Source organism: Lithobates pipiens, unplaced genomic scaffold, assembly GCF_037356315.1.
Source record: "Lithobates pipiens isolate NorthernLeopardFrog02 unplaced genomic scaffold, aLitPip1_a1.2 Scaffold_18, whole genome shotgun sequence".
In the NCBI taxonomy this organism is placed as follows: Eukaryota; Metazoa; Chordata; class Amphibia; order Anura; family Ranidae; genus Lithobates; species Lithobates pipiens.
In genome coordinates this window covers 634,843,778-634,863,390 of record NW_027507758.1, presented here as the reverse complement: position 1 = coordinate 634,863,390, position 19,613 = coordinate 634,843,778, and the positions used below count along the sequence as shown (strand labels likewise).

Genomic DNA, 19,613 nt, shown 5'->3' with positions numbered 1-19,613 from the left:
ATTGCTGGAGCTTGTTCTGCCACCGCACCTCCAAAATACTAGTGTTGATTCTGCCACAGCTCTCTCCTCCACCCCCTCCTCTTATTCTTCCTCTGCAGATTTCTCCTCTGAACAAGCAGTGCTCTGTAGGCGTTCAAAGGGCTACGCAAGCACTCAGACAAAAATATATCATGCAGTGCTTGAGTTGGTCTGCTTAGGGGACAGGAGCCACACTGGGCCAGAAATTCTGTCAGCTCTGCAGGGGAAGGCTCAGAGGTGGTTGACACCATGCCAGCTTAAGCCAGGAATGGCTGTATGCGACAATGGCACCAACCTCCTCACCGCTCTCCCAACAGGGACACTTGACCCATGTTACATATTTGGCTCACGTCCTGAATTTGGTGGTGCAGTGGTTCTTGAGCAGGTACCCTGGCTTACAGGATCTCCTTAGGCAGGCCAGGAAAGTAGTAATTTCTGCCGGTCATAATGCCAATGCTCGGCTGGCTGACATTCAAAGTGAATGCAACCTGCCCAAGAACCGCCTCATTTGTGACATGCCCACCAGGTGGAACTCAACATTGACAATGCTGCAGCGGCTGCACGCGCAGCAGAGGGCCATCAATGACCCTGTGTGAATATGGTACCAGGACAGGGTCAGGAGAGCTTGGCTTTTTTTTTTGCCATGCCAGTGGCTACTGATCAAGGATGCATGCACTGTCCTGTCACCATTTGAGGAGGCCACAAGGATGGTGAGCAGTGACAGTGCATGCATCAGTGATACTGTACCTCTTGTCTTCCTGTTGGAGCACAGTCTTCGTGGAATAATGGACAGGGCACTTGAGGCAGAACAGCGGGAGGAAGAGGAGGACGACATCCTTACCTCTCAAGGCCCCCTTTATCCAGATACTAGTATTCCTGCAGGCCGGCCGATCACACAGGAAGAAGAGGAGGAGGAGGATTGTGTCAGCATGGAGGTGGAGGATAACACTCCGCATCAGCAAAAGTCTTCAAGGGATCATTTGCAGTCCCCAGAAACCCATGGAGTTGTGTTCTGGTACCACCAACACCTAAGGCCCAATTTTCCACAGAGTGTATAGGGCAGGCCGTATAGTATATACAGACGGCCCCCTATTTTCAAACATCCGACTTACAAATGACTCTTAATTAGAAAGGGAGGGAGACAACAGGAAGCGAGAGGAAATCTACCCCTAGGAAGGGAAATTCTCTCCTGTAAAAGTTAATATGGGAAAAAGGTGTCTCCACTGATGCTTGATCACCAATCTTTGTTTCCCTAATAACCCACATTTTTCAAAATGCAATTGTCATTGGGACAATTCAGCTGACTCAGTTAAGGGCAGTTTGAACACAGAATGGACCATTTCTGTAAGGGATTGCACCAGCAATTTTTCAGATTTGCGAGGCTGAAAAGGGTTCTTCTACAGCCGATTCCTCAGAAGAAGAATCATCAGTCTGTCCCTCTTCCCGGTCCCCTGATGGTGAATCAAGCTCCCCACTGCTCCCTTGTTAGAGGGCCCGGGGCTGGGGGAGGGTGATCTATCGCATTTTCTCCCACTCTGGGAAGAAAACTTCTAACGCCACCAAGGCTGAGGACAAAGAGGACAAAACATCTTCAGTAACATATACAGTTGCAATAAAAAAATGTGATCTGATCTTCATGTAAGTCACAAAAATAGACAATCACAGTCTGCTTAAACTAATAACACACAAAGAATTAAATGCTACCATGTTTTTATTGAACATACCATGTAAACATTCACAGTGCAGGTGGGAAAAGTATGTGAACCCCTACACTAATGAGATCTCCAAGAGCTAATTGGAGTGAGGTGTCAGCCAACTCGAGTCCAATCAATCAAAGGGGCTGTCCATAGCACAGGACCTTTCACAGCATGTTAGCAGAATGAGGGGAGAGCGAGCAGGGAGACTGAGGGTGCCTGGGCCCCGCTCCAGTATTTATCTCCAGTGCTGGACATTATACCATCGCCAGGCAACACAAGGTCTAGTGTCTGGTTGCCTTGAGAACCAGCCCTGCTCCCTCTGCTTTGGCCACACACAGGGTACCATGCCCACCAAGACAAGGGAGAGTGACGCGTGGCGACAACCATGTAGTGAATCCACATGCAGGCTCAGTGGGGAGGCAGATTGCTGGGGAGGAGGTGGTGAAGCCCTCAGTAGGAGGCAGCTCCCTGGCGCCCACACACAGACCACATAATCTTAGTGCCAGTGATCTGCCTCCTACTGAGGTCTTCACGACCAGGGAATGCAATGGTGGAGGGCTTCAAAATGTGGGGAATGGAGGACAGGTGGGGAGTTTTGGAGAGCCAGGTGGGTGACTGTGGCACCTTTTAAAACTGAAAGTAAGTTTTTACACATTTTACCAGATTACCCCTGAAAACCCTCACTCTACATAAATGAGAATCCCATGCGTTTTGCCTTCTTTATAATACTCTCTGGAGCTATCTGACGTGCCTATGGTGGTCTGAATACCAATTCCGGGGACTGAGAAGGATATGTGGCGACTATGGTTTATAACAACATGCCCTGTATGATCCTAGGAGATCCGAGGGTTGCATTGTCTGGTGAGAGTCCATCTGCATGCGAGTCCTACACAGTAGTGTGTGATTGATGGGGAGAATCGGTGGCCCATCCGGCTAATTTTATGGTTATTTGGGATATTGCATTTATCAATTATGTAAGCATAATTCTATACTTAGCATTTTTATTGCTTAAAATACTACCCTATGAAATCCGGTTCTTTTTTTTTTATAATCCTTCTTGGAAGAAATTAAAGGAGAGAGGACTATATGACTTATATATCTGGATGAAGGAGGGATACACCTGGAGGCCAATGTTCTGCAGGACATCGTGCTTGATATGACCCATTCATTGATAACGGTCTGATCATTTGCCGACAGTTCAATTTATATTTGAGTATATTTCACGGAGGTGTTGGCGAGTGATTGGAAGAGATATTTGCACTGGGACAATGGATGATTTGGAGTGCACCATTTTATGGACACTCATGCCGCTGTGAGGGGTTCGCTCGGTAGCGGGTGTGTGTGACCCCCTGGATGGGTTCACAACACAAAGTCAGGCACAGCAGACAGCGGTGTAGGTGCAAAAAACAAAAGATCCGGTTTATTTAGGCTACATGCAGTGGTACATATAACAGCCAAACAAAATAAAACAAGAAAATAAATCCTGGTCAGCTTGACCTCTAACTACACACGTAGACTCCCTGTCTAACAACTGGGTGCAGCCTTGTGCTGCCCCAGTCCCTGTCTCTATTGTAGGGGTTTGCCACACAGGCGTTAACTCACCGCACAGAACAGATCTCAGACTCCCCAGTCTATACACACAAAACTGGTTCCAGGATGGGAGCATCTCCCTATGCATGCTGGGGTTTTTTGTAGAGGCCTTAATGAGCCCACTTACTTCAGCTGGGCTCATTAACTCTTCCCCTCTAATTGTAAAAGTCTGCATAAAGCCTGAATCTAGGACACACATATTTACCATCCTGAATACAACCAGGTGATTTTACCTGCATGCTGCCACACCGCGTACACACGATCGGAATTCCGGACAGAAAAAGACAGATGAGAGCTTTTCATCGGAAAATGCGACCGTGTGTACGGTCCATCGGAATTTAGCTGTGCGAATTTCCTCCAGCCAAAAATTGATAGCATGTTCTCAATTTTCCAGACGGAAAAACTTTCTATCGGTAATTCCGAGCGTGTGTATGCAATTCTGACACGCCAAAAATCACGCATGCTCAGATTCAACTATGAGACGGAAGCTATTGGCTATTGAACTTCCTTTTTCTAATCACGTCGTACGTGTTGTACGTCACTGCGTTATAAATGATCGGAATTTGATGTGACCCGTGTGTAGGCAAGACAGCTTGAGCGGAATTCCATTGGGAAAACCATCAGAGCTTTTTCCAACGATAATTCCGATCGTGTGTACGCGGCATCAGACAATTTGTTGGAGGATATATGACAGCTAATGGAGATTATTATTTGATTATTTATCGTTGGAGGTTTATAGCGCTGGGAATATAGATTTCTGTTTTATCTTAATTGTCTGGGGGGAGAAGTTGATCCAGCTGCTGGAGGTTAGTTATGTTAATAAGGAATTGAGCATGAATATATAAATTCATAATGGCCCGATTAATGCGTGTAACATTTGTCTAAAAATGATTTTAAAAATTGACCTTTAAATGCTTACAAAATCTTACACCACAAAATGTACGCAGCCAATGAAAGGTAATGACTCCATTTTTATTTTTCTACTGCTATCAATGGCCAACACGGTACAACACTTCATCCATGTCTTTGGTGATCTCTGATCTCCTTATCAACTGTTTCTTACATGATGAAGATCAGCCATGGAGTATATCTGAGGTGTATATCAGGGTGTGCTTCTTCCCCACATGAGAGCTGTGATGTCCAGGAACATTCATATACAAAACATTTCCCACACTAAAGGCACTAATACACCTCAAGGGTTGTGTGGGATCCCTGATATACAGGAAGACAGGACTTCAGTGAGGAACAATTCCCTCACTCAGGACAGGAATGCGGCTTTTCCCTCATGTGCAGTCTCTGATGTCTGGAAAGACTGGACTTAACTGAAAAACATTTCCTGCACTCAGGACAGGAATGTGGCTTCTCCCCCGTGTGAGATCTCTGATGTCTGGAAAGATCAGACTTCTGTGAAAAACATTTACCGCACTCAGGACAGGAATAAGGCTTCTCCCCTGTGTGAAATTTTTGATGTTCGTAAAGATCAGACGTCTGTGAGAAACATTTCCCGCAGTCAGGACAGGAATATGGCTTCTCCCTCGTGTGAGATTTCTGATGTGTGTACAGAATGGACTTCCGTGAAAAACATTTCCCACACTCAGGACAGGAATGCGGCTTCTCCCCCGTGTGAGATCTCTGATGTCTGTAAAGAATGGACGTCCGTGAAAAACATTTCCCGCACTCAGGACAGGAATGCGGCTTCTCCCCTGTGTGAGATCTCTGATGTGGGACAAGGACTGATTTATGAGCAAAACATTTCCCACACGTAAGACAGGAATACGGCTTCTCCCCTGTGTGAGATCTCTGATGTACGTAAAGATAGGCCTGCGATGAAAAACTTTTCCTGCACTCTGGACATGAATACGGCTTCTCCCCTGTGTGAGATCTCTGATGTCTGCAAAGATGAGACTTTGCTGAAAAAGATTTCCCACACTCAGGACAGCAGTAAGGGTTCTCCCCTGTGTGAGATCTCTGATGTACGTAAAGATAGGAATGCGATGAAAAACTTTTCCTGCACTCTGGACATGAATACGGCTTCTCCCCTGTGTGAGATCTCTGATGTCTGCAAAGATCAGACTTTGCTGAAAAAGATTTCCCACACTCAGGACAGCAGTAAGGGTTTTCCCCTGTGTGAGATCTCTGATGTCTGTAAAGAATGGACTTCCGTGAAAAACATTTCCCACACTCAGAACAGGAATACGGCTTTTCTCCTGTGTGCGATCTTTTATGCTCATCGAGTTTGGATTTACAAAGGAAACTCTTCTCGCACTCAGGACAGGAATACAGCTTTTCACCAGTATGAGATCTCTGATGTACGGAAAGATGGGAATTGTCTGAAAAACATTTCCCGCACTCAGGACAGGAATACAGCTTTTCACCAGTGTGAGATCTCTGATGTGCGGAAAGATGGGAATTGTCTGAAAAACATTTCCCGCACTCAGGACAGGAATACGGCTTCTCCCCTGTGTGAGATCTCTGATGTCTGCAAAGATCAGACTTTGCTGAAAAAGATTTCCCACACTCAGGACAGCAGTAAGGGTTTTCCCCTGTGTGAGATCTCTGATGTGTGTTAAGACTGGACTTGTATGAAAAAGATTTCCCACACTCAGAACAGGAATACGGCTTCTCCCCTGTGTGAGATCTCTGATGTTTGGTAAGACTGGACTTGCATGAAAAAGATTTCCCACACTCAGGACAGGAATATGGACTCTCCCCCTTGTGCAATCTTTGATGGGTGTAAAGGTATGAGGTCTGTGAAAAAGATTTCCCACACTCAGAACAGGGATATGTTTTTTTCCCCGTATGAGATATTTTATGGTCATTAAGTTGTGATCTAAAAAGAAAACACTTCCCGCACTCAGCACAGGAATACCGATTCTCCACCGTATGAGATCTTTTATGCACATCAAGATTGGATTTAAAATGGAAACCCTTCCCGCACTCAGTACAGGAAAACCTCTTATCTGTTGGAAGGACGGCCCCGTCGGGCACAGTCTGAGGTTCCTCAGGATAAGAGGAATACGATGGTCCGGCACCGTCCCGCACAGTCTGAGGTTCCTCAGGATAAGAGGAATACGATGGTCCGGCACCGTCCCGCACAGTCTGAGGTTCCTCAGGACAAGAGGAATACGATGGTCCGGCACCGTCCCGCACAGTCTGAGGTTCCTCAGGACAAGAGGAATACGATGGTCCGGCACCGTCCCGCACAGTCTGAGGTTCCTCAGGATAAGAGGAATACGATGGTCCGGCACCGTCCCGCACAGTCTGAGGTTCCTCAGGATAAGAGGAATACGATGGTCCGGCACCGTCCCGCACAGTCTGAGGTTCCTCAGGATAAGAGGAATACGATGGTCCGGCACCGTCCCGCACAGTCGGAGGTTCCTCAGGACAAGAGGAATACGATGGTCCGGCACCGTCCCGCACAGTCTGAGGTTCCTCAGGACAAGAGGAATACGATGGTCCGGCACCGTCCCGCACAGTCTGAGGTTCCTCAGGATAAGAGGAATACGATGGTCCGGCACCGTCCCGCACAGTCTGAGGTTCCTCAGGATAAGAGGAATACGATGGTCCGGCACCGCCCCGCACAGTCTGAGGTTCCTCAGGACAAGAAGAATACGATGGTCCGGCACCGTCCCGCACAGTCGGAGGTTCCTCAGGACAAGAGGAATACGATGGTCCGGCACCGTCCCGCACAGACGGAGGTTCCTCAGGACAAGAGGAATACGATGGTCCGGCACCGTCCCGCACAGTCGGAGGTTCCTCAGGACAAGAGGAATACGATGGTCCGGCACCGTCCCGCACAGTCTGAGGTTCCTCAGGATAAGAGGAATACGATGGTCCGGCACCGTCCCGCACAGTCTGAGGTTCCTCAGGATAAGAGGAATACGATGGTCCGGCACTGTCCCGCACAGTCGGAGGTTGCTCAGGACAAGAGGAATACGATGGTCTGGCACTGTCCCGCACAGTCGGAGGTTCCTCAGGATAAGAGGAATACGATGGTCCATCTACACTGTGTGGTGCCGGATGGACATTTGAGGTAGTCGGGTTTTCTCCTGGACTATACTGTGTGATGTCCTCATCTTCTACTTTACAGTCTGGAGACAAAGTGAGACAATCCTCTGAGGTTTTCCTCATCTCCCGTCCATCTACTAAAATAGAAATACAAAGATTATTACTAGACATGAGCTGATTGGTTCCCCTAAACCAGGACTCCACCCACATCAGGCAGCTTTGTCTCTGAGGATCTTACAATTCCCCCCTCAAGGTAACTAGTAAATGGGTTCTATCTCCTACCAGATCATTTCTTTATTCATGGACCTTAGTCAGAGAGTGAGGAAACAATGAGAACTGTCTTTTATAGGAGTGACAGTGATGAGGGGATTATAGGACGAGTACAGGGCCGGATTAAGATCATCATGTGTCTGGTGCTGAGGATTTTGGTGGGGCTTTTTATAAAAATAAATAAGGGAGGGAGGATGAGAGACGGAGAACATGTGTGGGAGTGACAGCAACGCAGCCCGGCCAAGGCAAGTGACTGAAGAAGACCGGGTGAAGATGGAAGCCCCTATGACCCGCCAGACTGATCGCAGTGCTGGAGGGCTCAGTCTGACAGGTAAGTGTATCCTAATATGCTGGGCATTCTTGTACATTATGGCATAACCTACCTCTGGGCCTCTAAAAAGTAGTAATATTAGCAAAGCTTACTACAGCTTTAATATCACAGGATCTCTTCATGGGGCCCGCTACTGACCAGGTGGCCATTGGGCAGTGCCCAAGTGCATAGTTGCCAACATTTAAAAAAATATTTTCAGGGACACTTTTTTTTTTTTTTTCCAGTGGTATATTTAGAGAAGCTGACACCCCCCATGTTCCTCTATATATCACAGTAGTAATCACAAACTAATAATGGGCAGAACAAATATGAGGACTGAGAGGATTTCCTTTGGTTGAACTAACAGAAGTGTGCAGAAGTGTGCCCATTCTAGAGCTGGTAACATTGAGGATATTCAATATAATTTGAACCTCCCTGGCGGTATGATTAGTTCAGATTTTAGGTGCTGAAAGCGGTACAATTATTTTGCATGGAAATTTGGCGTTTTATATTGTAGGCCTGTAATTCTTAGGAATAACTCACTTAAATCTGTTCAAACCAGAGTCTAGCAGACATCCCGGGTATGATAAAATGTATAATATAATAAATAATGATAATAATAATAAAAATGATTCAATAATGTAATCAAATCCAAAAACACAGAAATTTGCTCAGTTGCAGAATTGTCACCGTCATTAGATTTAGTGTTTTATGACGGATCCCCCCCACAAATCGCTATCGCTCAAGTCTGCGAGTGATTCTAATTTATAATCGCTGTTTTCTAGTTGGTCTAAAATCACTTTTGACATAAAGGGACACTTTTTGGTTGCTATGGACAATCTCCAAATTCCAGGCAGAAAAAACAGTATTTATAATATAAAAGTGCATGCAGGGCACTGCACAGACCACTAGGGACAAAGGGGGTGTGTAATTTTTAATACAGTACTGTAATCTGTAAGAGTACAGTACTGTATGTGTTTTGTGTATTTTTACTTTTTTGAATTTGGCGCCGTTCTCCGCTCCCGTGTGTTGTAACGTCGCAGGGGACGGAGCTCGGCGGCACTCGGGCACTGTGTGAATCGAGCGGAGGACGGCTCGCTCACACAGCGTGGAGGACATCGCTGGATCCAGGGGACAAGGTAAGTAACCAGCGATGCGATCCCGAGTCTAGCTCGGGGTTACCACTCGTGGTACTGAAATCCCAGCCCGAGCCAGACTCAGGATTACCACTAGGGAGGTTAAAGAACTATTTTTGTGGGTAAGAGGCATAAGGGAGGAGTATGGATGGTATAAAAGTGGGAAGTATGCGCAGGTGAGGGAGAGGAATGTTAAGGGTCTAACAGTGGGCACTATGTACATAAGATGAGGGTGGGGGATATGACAGTGGGATGTATGTACAGGAGAGGAGTGCGGCAAGAAAGAAAGTTGGCAGTATGTACAGGAGAGGAGTGTGAAGGGTATGATGGGGCAGTATGTACAGGAGAGGCGTGTGGAGGGTATGACAGTGGGCAGTATGTACAGGAGAGGCGTGTGGAGGGTATGACAGTGGGCACTATGTATAGGAAAGGAGTATGGAGGGTATGACAGTGGGCACTATGTATAGGAGAGGAGGGTGGAGGGTATGACAGTGGGCACTATGTATAGGAGAGGAGGGTGGAGGGTATGATAGTGGGCACTATGTACAGGAGAGGAGTGTGGAGGGTATGATAGTGGGCACTATGTACAGGAGAGGAGTGTGGAGGGTATGACAGTTGGCACTATGTATAGGAGAGAAGTGTGGAGGATATGACCATGAGCAGTATGTACAGGAGAGGAGTGTGGAGGGTATGACAGTTGGCACTATGTATAGGAGAAAAGTGTGGAGGGTATGACCATGAGCAGTATGTACAGAAGAGGAGTGTGGAGGGTATGACCATGAGCGGTATGTACAGGAGAGGAGTGTGGAGGGTATAACAGTGAGCAGTATGTACGGGAGTGGAGTGGGGAGGGTATGACAGTGAGCACTATGTATAGGAGAGGAGTGTGGAGGGTACGACCATGAGCAGTATGCACAGGAGAGGAGTGAGGAGGGTATGATGGGGAAAGAATGTACAGGAGAGGAGTGTGGGGGGTATGACAGTGGGCACTATGTATAAGCGAGGAGTGTGGGGGGTATGACAGTAGGCACTATGTATAAGAGAGGAGTGTGGGGGTATGACAGTGGGCACTGTGTACAGGTGAGGAGGATGAAGAAATCTGGGAAGGAAAATGTAAAGGTTTGTGGAAGGATGTTTAAGGACTGTGTAGTGGTTAAGCGGGCCATACATGGATTGAAATTAAGCCAATTAAGCAGAGACCAGCCATAGTTGATCTATGTATGGGCTAGCTGGTTGTACACAAATCAATCTATTAATCAACTGGAGTACAACCAGCCTGTCAGGGTTTTCCCAAAACAATCAGTGCTGCTATCTATAGTTGACAATGCTGATCATTGCACTGTGTGGGTAGGCTCCCCACTGGCAGAACACAATAATACTGCGGGAGTGATTCCCCCATCCACAGGTGAGAGGGTGTGTGGGGACAGGCTGGGGAGAGAGGTCTGTCAGCAGGGGGGTGTGAGGTGGTCATGGAGGGATATCAAATCAGCGGGTGGGGGGAGTAACTGGGAGTGATATATTTTGCAGTAGGGTCTGCCATCTGCAGGTTGGGAAATGGTCCCCTGTGATATAAGTTGAAGGGAGGTGGCTAACATGGGAAGTGTCTGGGGAGTGACCTGGTTGGTGGGGAGTGTGAAATGGATGATGTGTTTCAAGTTTCTTTCACATTTGCGGTAATGCTTACTGCCCTCTGAAAAGTGAACTGTTGTGGATTGCGTTTCAAAGAGTGGTATAACAGCTGCTGACAGGTGTTCATGAGGTGCTCCTGCCGCCTGCTGGTTTCTTTCTTTCTTTTTTTTTTTACAATCGCTGAATGCCATTTTTACATTGTTGGACTTGTGCTGCTACTGCAAGCGAGTTTGGCTTGTAGTTGCAGAGTGGCCCCATGGAAATCAATAGGCGAGTTTGAGGGGCGGTGCTGCCTGTCATACTCTGCAGGCTCCAAGCTGTCCATTGAGCTCAGTGCCTCTGACAAGAAGCGAGGAGAGGCTCTGTGAGCTCATCCTCTCAGTCTGCTGCAAACAGAGAGTGCCACCTTGTATTTAAACTGGCCGCTCTGTATGTAGCTTCTGACAGGCTGTGCAAGGAGCCCCATATCTCCGGAACCATAGATGATAGGAGCCCCACATTTTGATCAGTGGTGGGGTAGGTCTTCAGCTACCCCCCAGATTTGGGGTCTTTGTGTCCCCTGGTGGCCAAGCCACGACCCTCAAAGTCGATAGTTTTTTTTGTTTTTGTTTGGGGCAAATGGCACTATCTTGATGTAAGGGGCCTGGAGCTGCAGCTCCAATAGCCCCTATGTTAATCCGGCCCTGGAAGAGTGTCCCCACCCCCTCTGTCACTCATTACCATCTTCCCAACACAAAAAGTCCTGCACTTCCTTATTTAGTCCATGATTTAGTCATGAATAACAGCGGGGCTGAGCCCCACCAGAGGTCAGAGAGTGAGGATGGGGGAGAACAACCAAGATGAAGACTGGACTGATACCTAAAGTGTTACTAAAGTCAAAACCTTTTTTTTTTTTTATTAAAATCTGATTGATAGCAGCAAGAGCCAATGGCCCTGCACAGTGCTGATCTATTCTCCTCTCTTCCCCTTCATACAGGGAGGGGGGGGGGGGGGGCACAGGGAAATGTTTTACCTTAATGCAAACAAATCATTAAGGCAAAACATTTTTTTAGGTTTAGTAACACTTTCAGACCACCATCATTGGGTTATCAACTCCTCCCTCATTATCACTTTCTGTTTAAGGTTCCTAAGTTTAAGGATGTTATCACATTATTATCAACATATAAAAGTCTGTGCTCCAATCACATCATCAGATAGAAAATGCCCAGCTGGTAAAAGATAGGTGCAAAATAAGTAAGTCCAATGTAGTGTATTATATAAGATACAACAGTTAGGGCTATATATTATCAGCATGATGTAATCTACAACATAGAGTATATATTGCAGGGGTCAGGAGTATGTAATGTACAATATAAATGATACAGTGTAATGGTTGGGACTCATAATATTGGTATTCAGTAATCAGTGGAAGATGAAATGATTACATGAAACAAGTTGCAGAGGTCCCACACCGCTGCCTCCCATCTCCTGAGACTGCACTCAGTGACTTGGGTCTGAGACTATACAGACATATCCCTCCACCCGACACAGACAACAGAGCAAATAATCCTGGGAGAATTGTTCTGTTAAGCCCCATACACACTATCAGATTTTCTGCAGAGTTTTTCCTTCAGATTTACCAAAACCATATAATATGAGGTCAAACTTTAGGAGTTTCAATTTGTATGCAATCAGACAGGCCCTTGCACTATATGGTTTTGGTAAATCTGAAGGCAAAAATCAGCAGAAAACCTGATAGTGTGTGTAGCGGCGGGCTCCTGAAGAGCACACGCTATGCGTTTTTCAAAGTTAAAACTTTACCCAAGCTACAGTTTGGTTTGGGTCTATTTGACTAAATTTGACTTCTGTGTCAGTCTGACTGGGCTGTGAGATGTTCAGCCTGGCCACAGGGGGGACTGTCTCGTGGAACTATGTCGGGCGTGGAACTATGGTCTGACCAGGTGCTTAAGTTACTCTTTTTCTGAGCCGGGTCAGTGGGAGTGACCCTCTCGCTGTGCCCTCTGGGAGGGGGTAGTTAAGATATGGACGTCACGTGGTTCGGGGTTCCGATCCAGTATGATGTGCTGACTACTTGGTCCTGGTCCTCCTGACCAGCCCCCAGGAAGGCTATGGCCTGAGGTGCGGATCCACCCAACTTTGATGCCTTGGGGCTGGCTAGAACAAGGCAGGTAAACTAAAGGAGGATTCCGAGGGGGTTGGGTGCCGTCTCCGGTTCAGGAGAGACCCAGAGTACTTCAAGCATTCCAGGGGAGGACTCTTTAGAAGAATATCACGTGTGAGTTTGGTTTTCTTAACAAGAGCCTGGAAGGGAAGATTATCGGAGAGAAATACAGGATAGGGACACAGCTCAGGAATAGGGATGAGCCGAACACCCCTCAGTTCGGTTCACACCAGATTTGCGCGAACTTTAGAACCCCATTAAAGTCTATGGGACTCAAACGTTCAAAATCAAAAAGTGCTAATTTTAAAGGCTAATGTGCACATTATTGTCCTAAAAAGTGTTTGGGGACCCGGCTCCTGCCCCAGGGGACATGTATCAATGCAAAAAAAAGTTATAAAATGGCCGTTTTTTCGGGAGCACTGATTTTAACCACTTAAGGACCGGTCCTCTTTTTCAGACTCAGTGTTTACATGTTTAAAACTTTTTTTTTTGCTAGAAAATTACTTAGAACCCCCAAACATTATATATTGTTTTTCTAACACCCTAGAGAATAAAATGGTGGTTATTGCAATACTTTTTTTCACACCATATTTGCGCAGCAGTCTTACAAGCGCACTTTTTTTGGAAAAAATTAACTTTTTTGAATAAAAAAATATATAACAGTAAAAATTAGCCAAATAATTTTTATATTGTGAAAGATAATGTTATGCCGAGTAAATTGATACCCAACATGTCACGCTTCAAAATTGTACCTGCTTGTGGAATGGTGACAAACTTTTACCCTCAAAAATCTCCATAAGCGAAATTTTTAAAAAATTCTACACGTTGCATGTTTTGCGTTACAGAGGAGGTCTATGGCTAGAATTATTGCTCTCGTTCTACCAATTGCGGCGATATCTCACATGTGTGGTTTGATTACCGTTTTCATACGAAGGCGCTACTGAGGTATGCGTTTGCTTCTGTGCGCGAGCTCGTCGGGACGTGGTGTTTTAAAAAAAGAAAAAATTTCTTATTTATTTCACTATTTTGATTTTATTTATTTTTACACGGTTTTAAAAAAAGTGGATCACTTTTATTCCTATTACAAGGAATGTAAACATCCCTTGTAATAGAAAAAAGCAGGACAGGTCCTCTTAAATATGAGATCTGGGGTCAAAAAGTCCTCAGATCTCATATTTGGACTTAAATGCAATAGAAAAAAAAAGTAATTTGAAAAAATGACTTTGAAAAAATGTTCCTTTAAGAGGTATGGGCGGAAGTGACGTTTTGACGTCGCTTCCACCCTCCTATGGTATAGAAATGAGTGGGGGCCATCTTAGCCTTACTCATCTCCATACCCAGCATAGGAAAGGACCCGATCTCCTCCACCACTACCGACGGGCTCCAGTAAGCAGCGGAGGGCGCGGAGATCGGCGACACCTCTCCTGCCGCCAATAACGGTGATATCACGGCGAACCTGCCGCGGAGACCACCATTATCGTACACACGACCGGCGCCTGAAGAGATGGATATCTCGGTTTTGGCAGCGGCTGCTGCCGTTACCAAGATATCCCTCTTCAAAAAATGGATGTACATCGTCGTGCGCTGGTTGTAAAGTGGTTAATGACATCCCTTTATATATCATGCCTGGGGGTGTCTATAGTATGCCGGTGAAGTGCCACGTGTTTCCCGTGTTTAGAACAGCCCCTGCACAAAATGACATTTCTAAAGGAATAAAGTAATTTAAAACTGCTTGCGGTATTAATGTAATGTCTGGTTCCAGCAACACGGATGAAAATCATTGCGAAAAATGGCATGGGTGCCCCCCCCCCCCCCCCCGCCCATTACCAGCTCCTTTGGGTCTTGTGTGGATATTAAGCGGAACCCCATACTCAAATTTAAAAAAGGAAAGGCGTGGGGTCCCCAGGCCCTATATACTCTGAACAGCAGTATACAGGCAATGCAAACAAGACAGGGACTGTGTAGGTTTTTTAAGTAGAATCTGTTTGTAATTTTGAACTGGTACATTTTTAATGTGTAGCTCCAGTCAAAAAAGCTATTTTTAAGCTTTTTGGAAAACATGGGGAAGGGTTATCACCCCTGTAGATTTCATCTCACTTCCTGTTGTCTCCTTTTGTTTGCAAGTAGGATACGTTTGTAAGTTGGATGTTTGAAAATAGGGGCCTGCACTGTAAGTCCTCAAAGTTACTCTTGGTGGGCGCTGGAACGCTCTGCTGTGAACTATTATATCAAAAATTTTAATGACATGCCATTGTTGAACAGTGGTAGAAAAATTGGGCCTTTGGTGGTTGTGGTGGTGCAGGTGCCATAACACTGTAAGTCCTCACAGTTACTCTTGGTGGGCGCTGGAACAGGCCCTGCTGTGAAATATTATATCAAGAATTGTAATTACATGCACCTGTTGAACAGGGGCAGAAAAATTGGGCCTTAGGCACTGGTGCCACAACACCACACAGATAATCTAGTTGGAGCGCAGGAATGAGCCCTGCTGCAAAGTATTGCATCAAAAATTTTAATTACACGGCCCTGTTAAACAGGGGCTGAAAAATTGGGCCTTAGCCACTGGTGGCAACACCCAGAACCAAAAATGTTCTTTCAAGCTATCAACAGGATCATTGAGGAGGAAGAGGATAGTCAGTCAGTATAACAGCATAGTCACTCAGCATCAGCATAGGCAGTCTTGGAGGGATCTGACATTAAAAAAAAAATTTTTTGTTTACATCAGCTTCAGGTGCTTGGTAGCTGGTGGTGATCTAAGACCGATTCATCTTGATGAAGGTCAGTCGATCAACCGAGTCAGTGGACAGGCGCACCCTGTGATCGATTACAAAGCCTCCAGCAGGACAGGCCAGTAGGTCCATTGCATTTCCTTGAGAAGCAAGGAAGTCGTCCTCTTCCTACCTCAAGTGCCCTGTCCATTATTCCACGCAGCGTGTGCTCCAACAGGTGGACAAGAGGGACAGTGTCACTGATGCATGCACTGTCACTGCTCACCATCCTTGTGGCCTCCTCAAATGGTGACAGGACATTGCATGCATCCCTGATAATGGCCCACTGGCGTGGGGAAAAAACCAAGCTCCCCTGACCCTGTCCTGGTGCCGTAGTTGCACAGGTACTCATTGATGGCCCTCAGCTGCGTGTGCAGCCACTGCAGCATGGCCAACGTTGAGCTTCACCTGGTGGGCATGTCACAGATTAGGCGGTTCTTGGGCAGGTTAAATTCATTTTGGAGGTCAGCCAGCCGAGCACTGGCATTACACTGTATATGACTGGCGGAAATGCACACAGACTTTCCTGGACTGCCTGAGGACATCCTGTAAGCCTGGGTACCTGCCCAAGAACCGCTGCACCACTAAGTTAAAGACATGAGCCACACAGGGCACATGGGTCAGTTGTCCCTGTCAGAGGGCGGAGAGGAAGTTGGTGCCATTGTCGCAAACCACCATTTCTGGCTTAAGCTGGCATGGGGTCAACTTCCTCTCAGCCTGACCCTGCAGAGATGACAGAATCTCTGCCCCAGTATGGCTCCTGTCCCCCAAGCACACCAGCACAAGCACGGCATGGCATATTTTTGCCTGCGTACTTGCGTAGCCTCTTGAACCCCTACGGAGCACCACTGGTTCCGAGGACAAAGCACAGGAAGAGGCCATGGAGGAAGAAGAGGAGGGGGTGGAGGAGAGAGGTATGTCACAATCAGTAGTAGCATTTTGGAGGTGTGGTGGCGGAACAACCTCCAACACTACTGCACCTTGTCCTACATCCTTCCCAGATGCCAGAAGAGTCACCTAATGCACTGGGAAAGATAGGTAACGTCCCTGTCCATGCCTGCTGGACCATGAGACAGCGGTAATATGCACCTTACCACTGACCGCCCTGTCCAGGGAGGCATGGACATTACCTTCCACGTACCGGTAGAGAGCCGGAATCGCCTTCCGTGAGAAAAAGTGGCATTTGGGAACCTGCCACTGAGGAATCGCACATTGTGCAAACTCACGGAAGGGGGCCGAGTCTACCAACGGAAAAGGCAGCAGTTGAAGTGCTAGCAATTTAGTCAGGCTAGCATTTAACCACTGGGCATCTGGTTGGCTGGGAGTGAACTTCTTTTGACGGTCCAGCAGCTGAGGCAGGGAAATTTGCCTGGTACAATCGGATGTCGGTGTACTGCTAGCAGATTGCCTGCAAGTACTAGGCTGTGACACACCTAATTCTACACCTTCATTCCTCTCAGTGCAGGTTTCAGAGAGGACTGAAGGGCTAGTGGGGTTGGAGATCCCAGCTGATGAGGAGCAAGGAGAGGTCCGCTTTGTTCTTTGGTGTGGGTTTTTTAGGTACGCTTGCCAATGAACTGCATGGCAGGTCGACATATGTCTGGTCAAGCATGTGGTGCCCAAGCGGCTGATGTTTTGGCCACGCGAGACATGCTTGAGACATATGTTGCAAATAGCAGTGGTGCAATCTGATGCACTCGTCTCAAAAAAGGTCAACACCAAAGAACTTTTGGAATAACGCGCAGAGGCAGCGCCCTGCACAGGCGGAGCTCTGCGGTGTGATGCAGTCGGTGTGCTGCCCTTAAGTTGGCCCCTGGAAGGCATCCTGCCTCATTGGAGATGTGCCTCCTCCTCCTCTCAGGCACCCACGTGGAGTCCGTGACCTCATTTTCCCCTCCCTCCTCATCACTGGAGCAAACCTGGCAGTATGCTGCAGCTGGGGGACCATGACTGCCAGATTGCTGTCCTTCTTGGTCATCCCCTCTCTGGGCTCAAGTTACTGCCTTCCACTAGCTGGGTATCATCATCCAAGCCTTCAAAATGCTGGGCATCCTCATGGAGCATGTACCCAACACTGCGCTCAAACAGTTTGGGGGACTCCTCAGGAGTAAGACATGGTGGGGCTAGGGGAGGAGTGACTGATGCCATTGAGATGAGGGAAGAGGCCACGTTAGCAGCTGCTTTGCCAGTACCCTGAGCCTGGGTGAGAGAGGATGAGGAGGGCTTGGTTATCCACTCTACCAAGTCTTCGGCATGTTGCGGCTCAACACGTCCAGCTGCCAAAAATATGAACAAGCGTGTCCCATGGCCACATGCTGATGAGGATGCACCATGTCCACGACCAGCACTATTGCCTCTAAACACAGAGCCTGCTTTCCCTCTTTTATTGGCTCGTGACTGTCTGCCTCTCCTTCTTGGCCTGCCAGACATACTAAATGGCCTGCAGGGAAATGTAGCTGCACAAAGCTAGGACGTATATACTGATTATACTGCAGCTAGCAGAATCAACTGCCTGCCTGTAGTATTATTACTATGAGAATACCAGCAATTGCGGCAGCTTTAGGCGTACACTGTACAGATGGCACAACACACCGACTGTAATTGCTGCAGCTCCCTGTGGTATAGGATCAGAAGAACACTAGCAATTGGGGTAGCTTTAAGTGCACACTGTGCAGATGACACAGTACACCGACTGTAATTACTGCAGCTGCCTGCGGTATAGGATCAGCAGAACACCAGCAATTGGGGTAGCTTTGGGTGCACACTGTGCAGATGACACAGTACACCAACTGTAATTACTGCAGCTGCCTGCCTGTGGTATAGGATCTGAAGAACACCAGCAATTGGGGTAGCTTTAGGCATACACTGTGCAGATGACACAATACACCAACTGTATTTACTGGAGCTGCCTGTGGTATAGGATCAGCAAAACACCAGCAATTGGGGTAGCTTTAGCTGTACACCGTGCAGATGGCACACTACACTGACTGTAATTACAAGAGCTTCAAAGGTAATTCAGACATTGTCTCTCTGTCTATCTCTCTCTCTTAGCTGACGCAAGACACTACGCAAGGCCTCCGCGCAGGCGGCCTTATATAGTGTGGGGCGTGTACTAAACCCCCTGAGCCATAATTGGCCACAGGCATCCTGCCTATGGCCAATTATGGCTCTCTACGCTGACAGCGATGTGATTGGCCAAGCATGCGGGTCATAGTGCATGCTTGGCCAATCATCAGCCAGCAATGCTGTGATGCCACAGTGAATTATGGATTTTGCCCAACAGACGATGTTCGAGTCGAAGATGGGATTGACTTGAATACGCAGCTCATCCCTACTCAGGAAAGTGACCAGGGTATTACAAGCAGATATCATCCAGTCCCCGCCCTCCACTGGACCAATCAGTGAGCAGTATGGGTGGAGGAATGTATTTAGTGTAATTGACCCACCTGTGCTGATCTCTGTAGGAGTGTCCTCCTCTATAAATGTCCCCGTTATTCCATCCTCCTCCATAGACTGCTGATCATCCCTCACACTCCTCTCTTCCTCTTCTGCTTGAACCTCAAATTCTATATCGATTGGATCTCCACTCTAAATCAATAAAATGATAATGAATATCATCTGTAAAATATAAGCTCACATAAACAATCTGCGTTTTATAAGCTCCATTCCATTAACCTTGTAACAGTGAGGGATGGTGTGATCTTCCTGTGTGTAATCCTGGGAATACAGAGGACGGGGGGATCTCTCTGGTGGGTTCCTGGTATTAGGTGGCTCCATCACTTCATACTCCTCATCCTCTTTATACTCTTCTTTACCAACACTATCATAATCCCCAAGGATTCCACTCTGCATATAAAATAAAACATTAATTTTAACACAAAATGCTTCTCTAAGTTTTAACTATCACTGATTGTTTCCCATCTACCTGATGATGGTGGGGGATGGTGGGATCTTCCTGTGTGGAATCCTGGGAATACAGAGGATGGGGACATCTCTCTGGTGGGTTTCCATTACTGGATCCATCTG

At 47.0% G+C, this 19,613-nt stretch overlaps 2 protein-coding genes across 3 annotated transcripts in view; one reads left to right on the top strand and one right to left on the bottom strand.

The window, feature by feature from the left end:
• Positions 1–19,613, top strand: part of LOC143989634 (uncharacterized) — a 566,499-nt gene that overhangs the window by 488,026 nt on the left and 58,860 nt on the right. The window lies entirely within an intron of this gene.
• Positions 4,257–19,613, bottom strand: part of LOC143989530 (uncharacterized) — a 35,609-nt gene continuing 20,252 nt past the window's right edge. The window contains exons 5-8 of one of the 2 annotated variants that reach the window (XM_077489661.1): positions 19,513–19,610; positions 19,263–19,433; positions 19,034–19,175; positions 4,257–7,450 (exon numbers count right to left, since the gene is read on the bottom strand). In XM_077489661.1, the coding sequence (XP_077345787.1) occupies positions 4,560–7,450; positions 19,034–19,175; positions 19,263–19,433; positions 19,513–19,610 (3,302 nt within the window). In that variant the 3' untranslated portion in view covers positions 4,257–4,559. The remainder of the gene's footprint in view (positions 7,451–19,033; positions 19,176–19,262; positions 19,434–19,512; positions 19,611–19,613) is intronic. The other variant, XM_077489662.1, reaches the window with a different exon arrangement.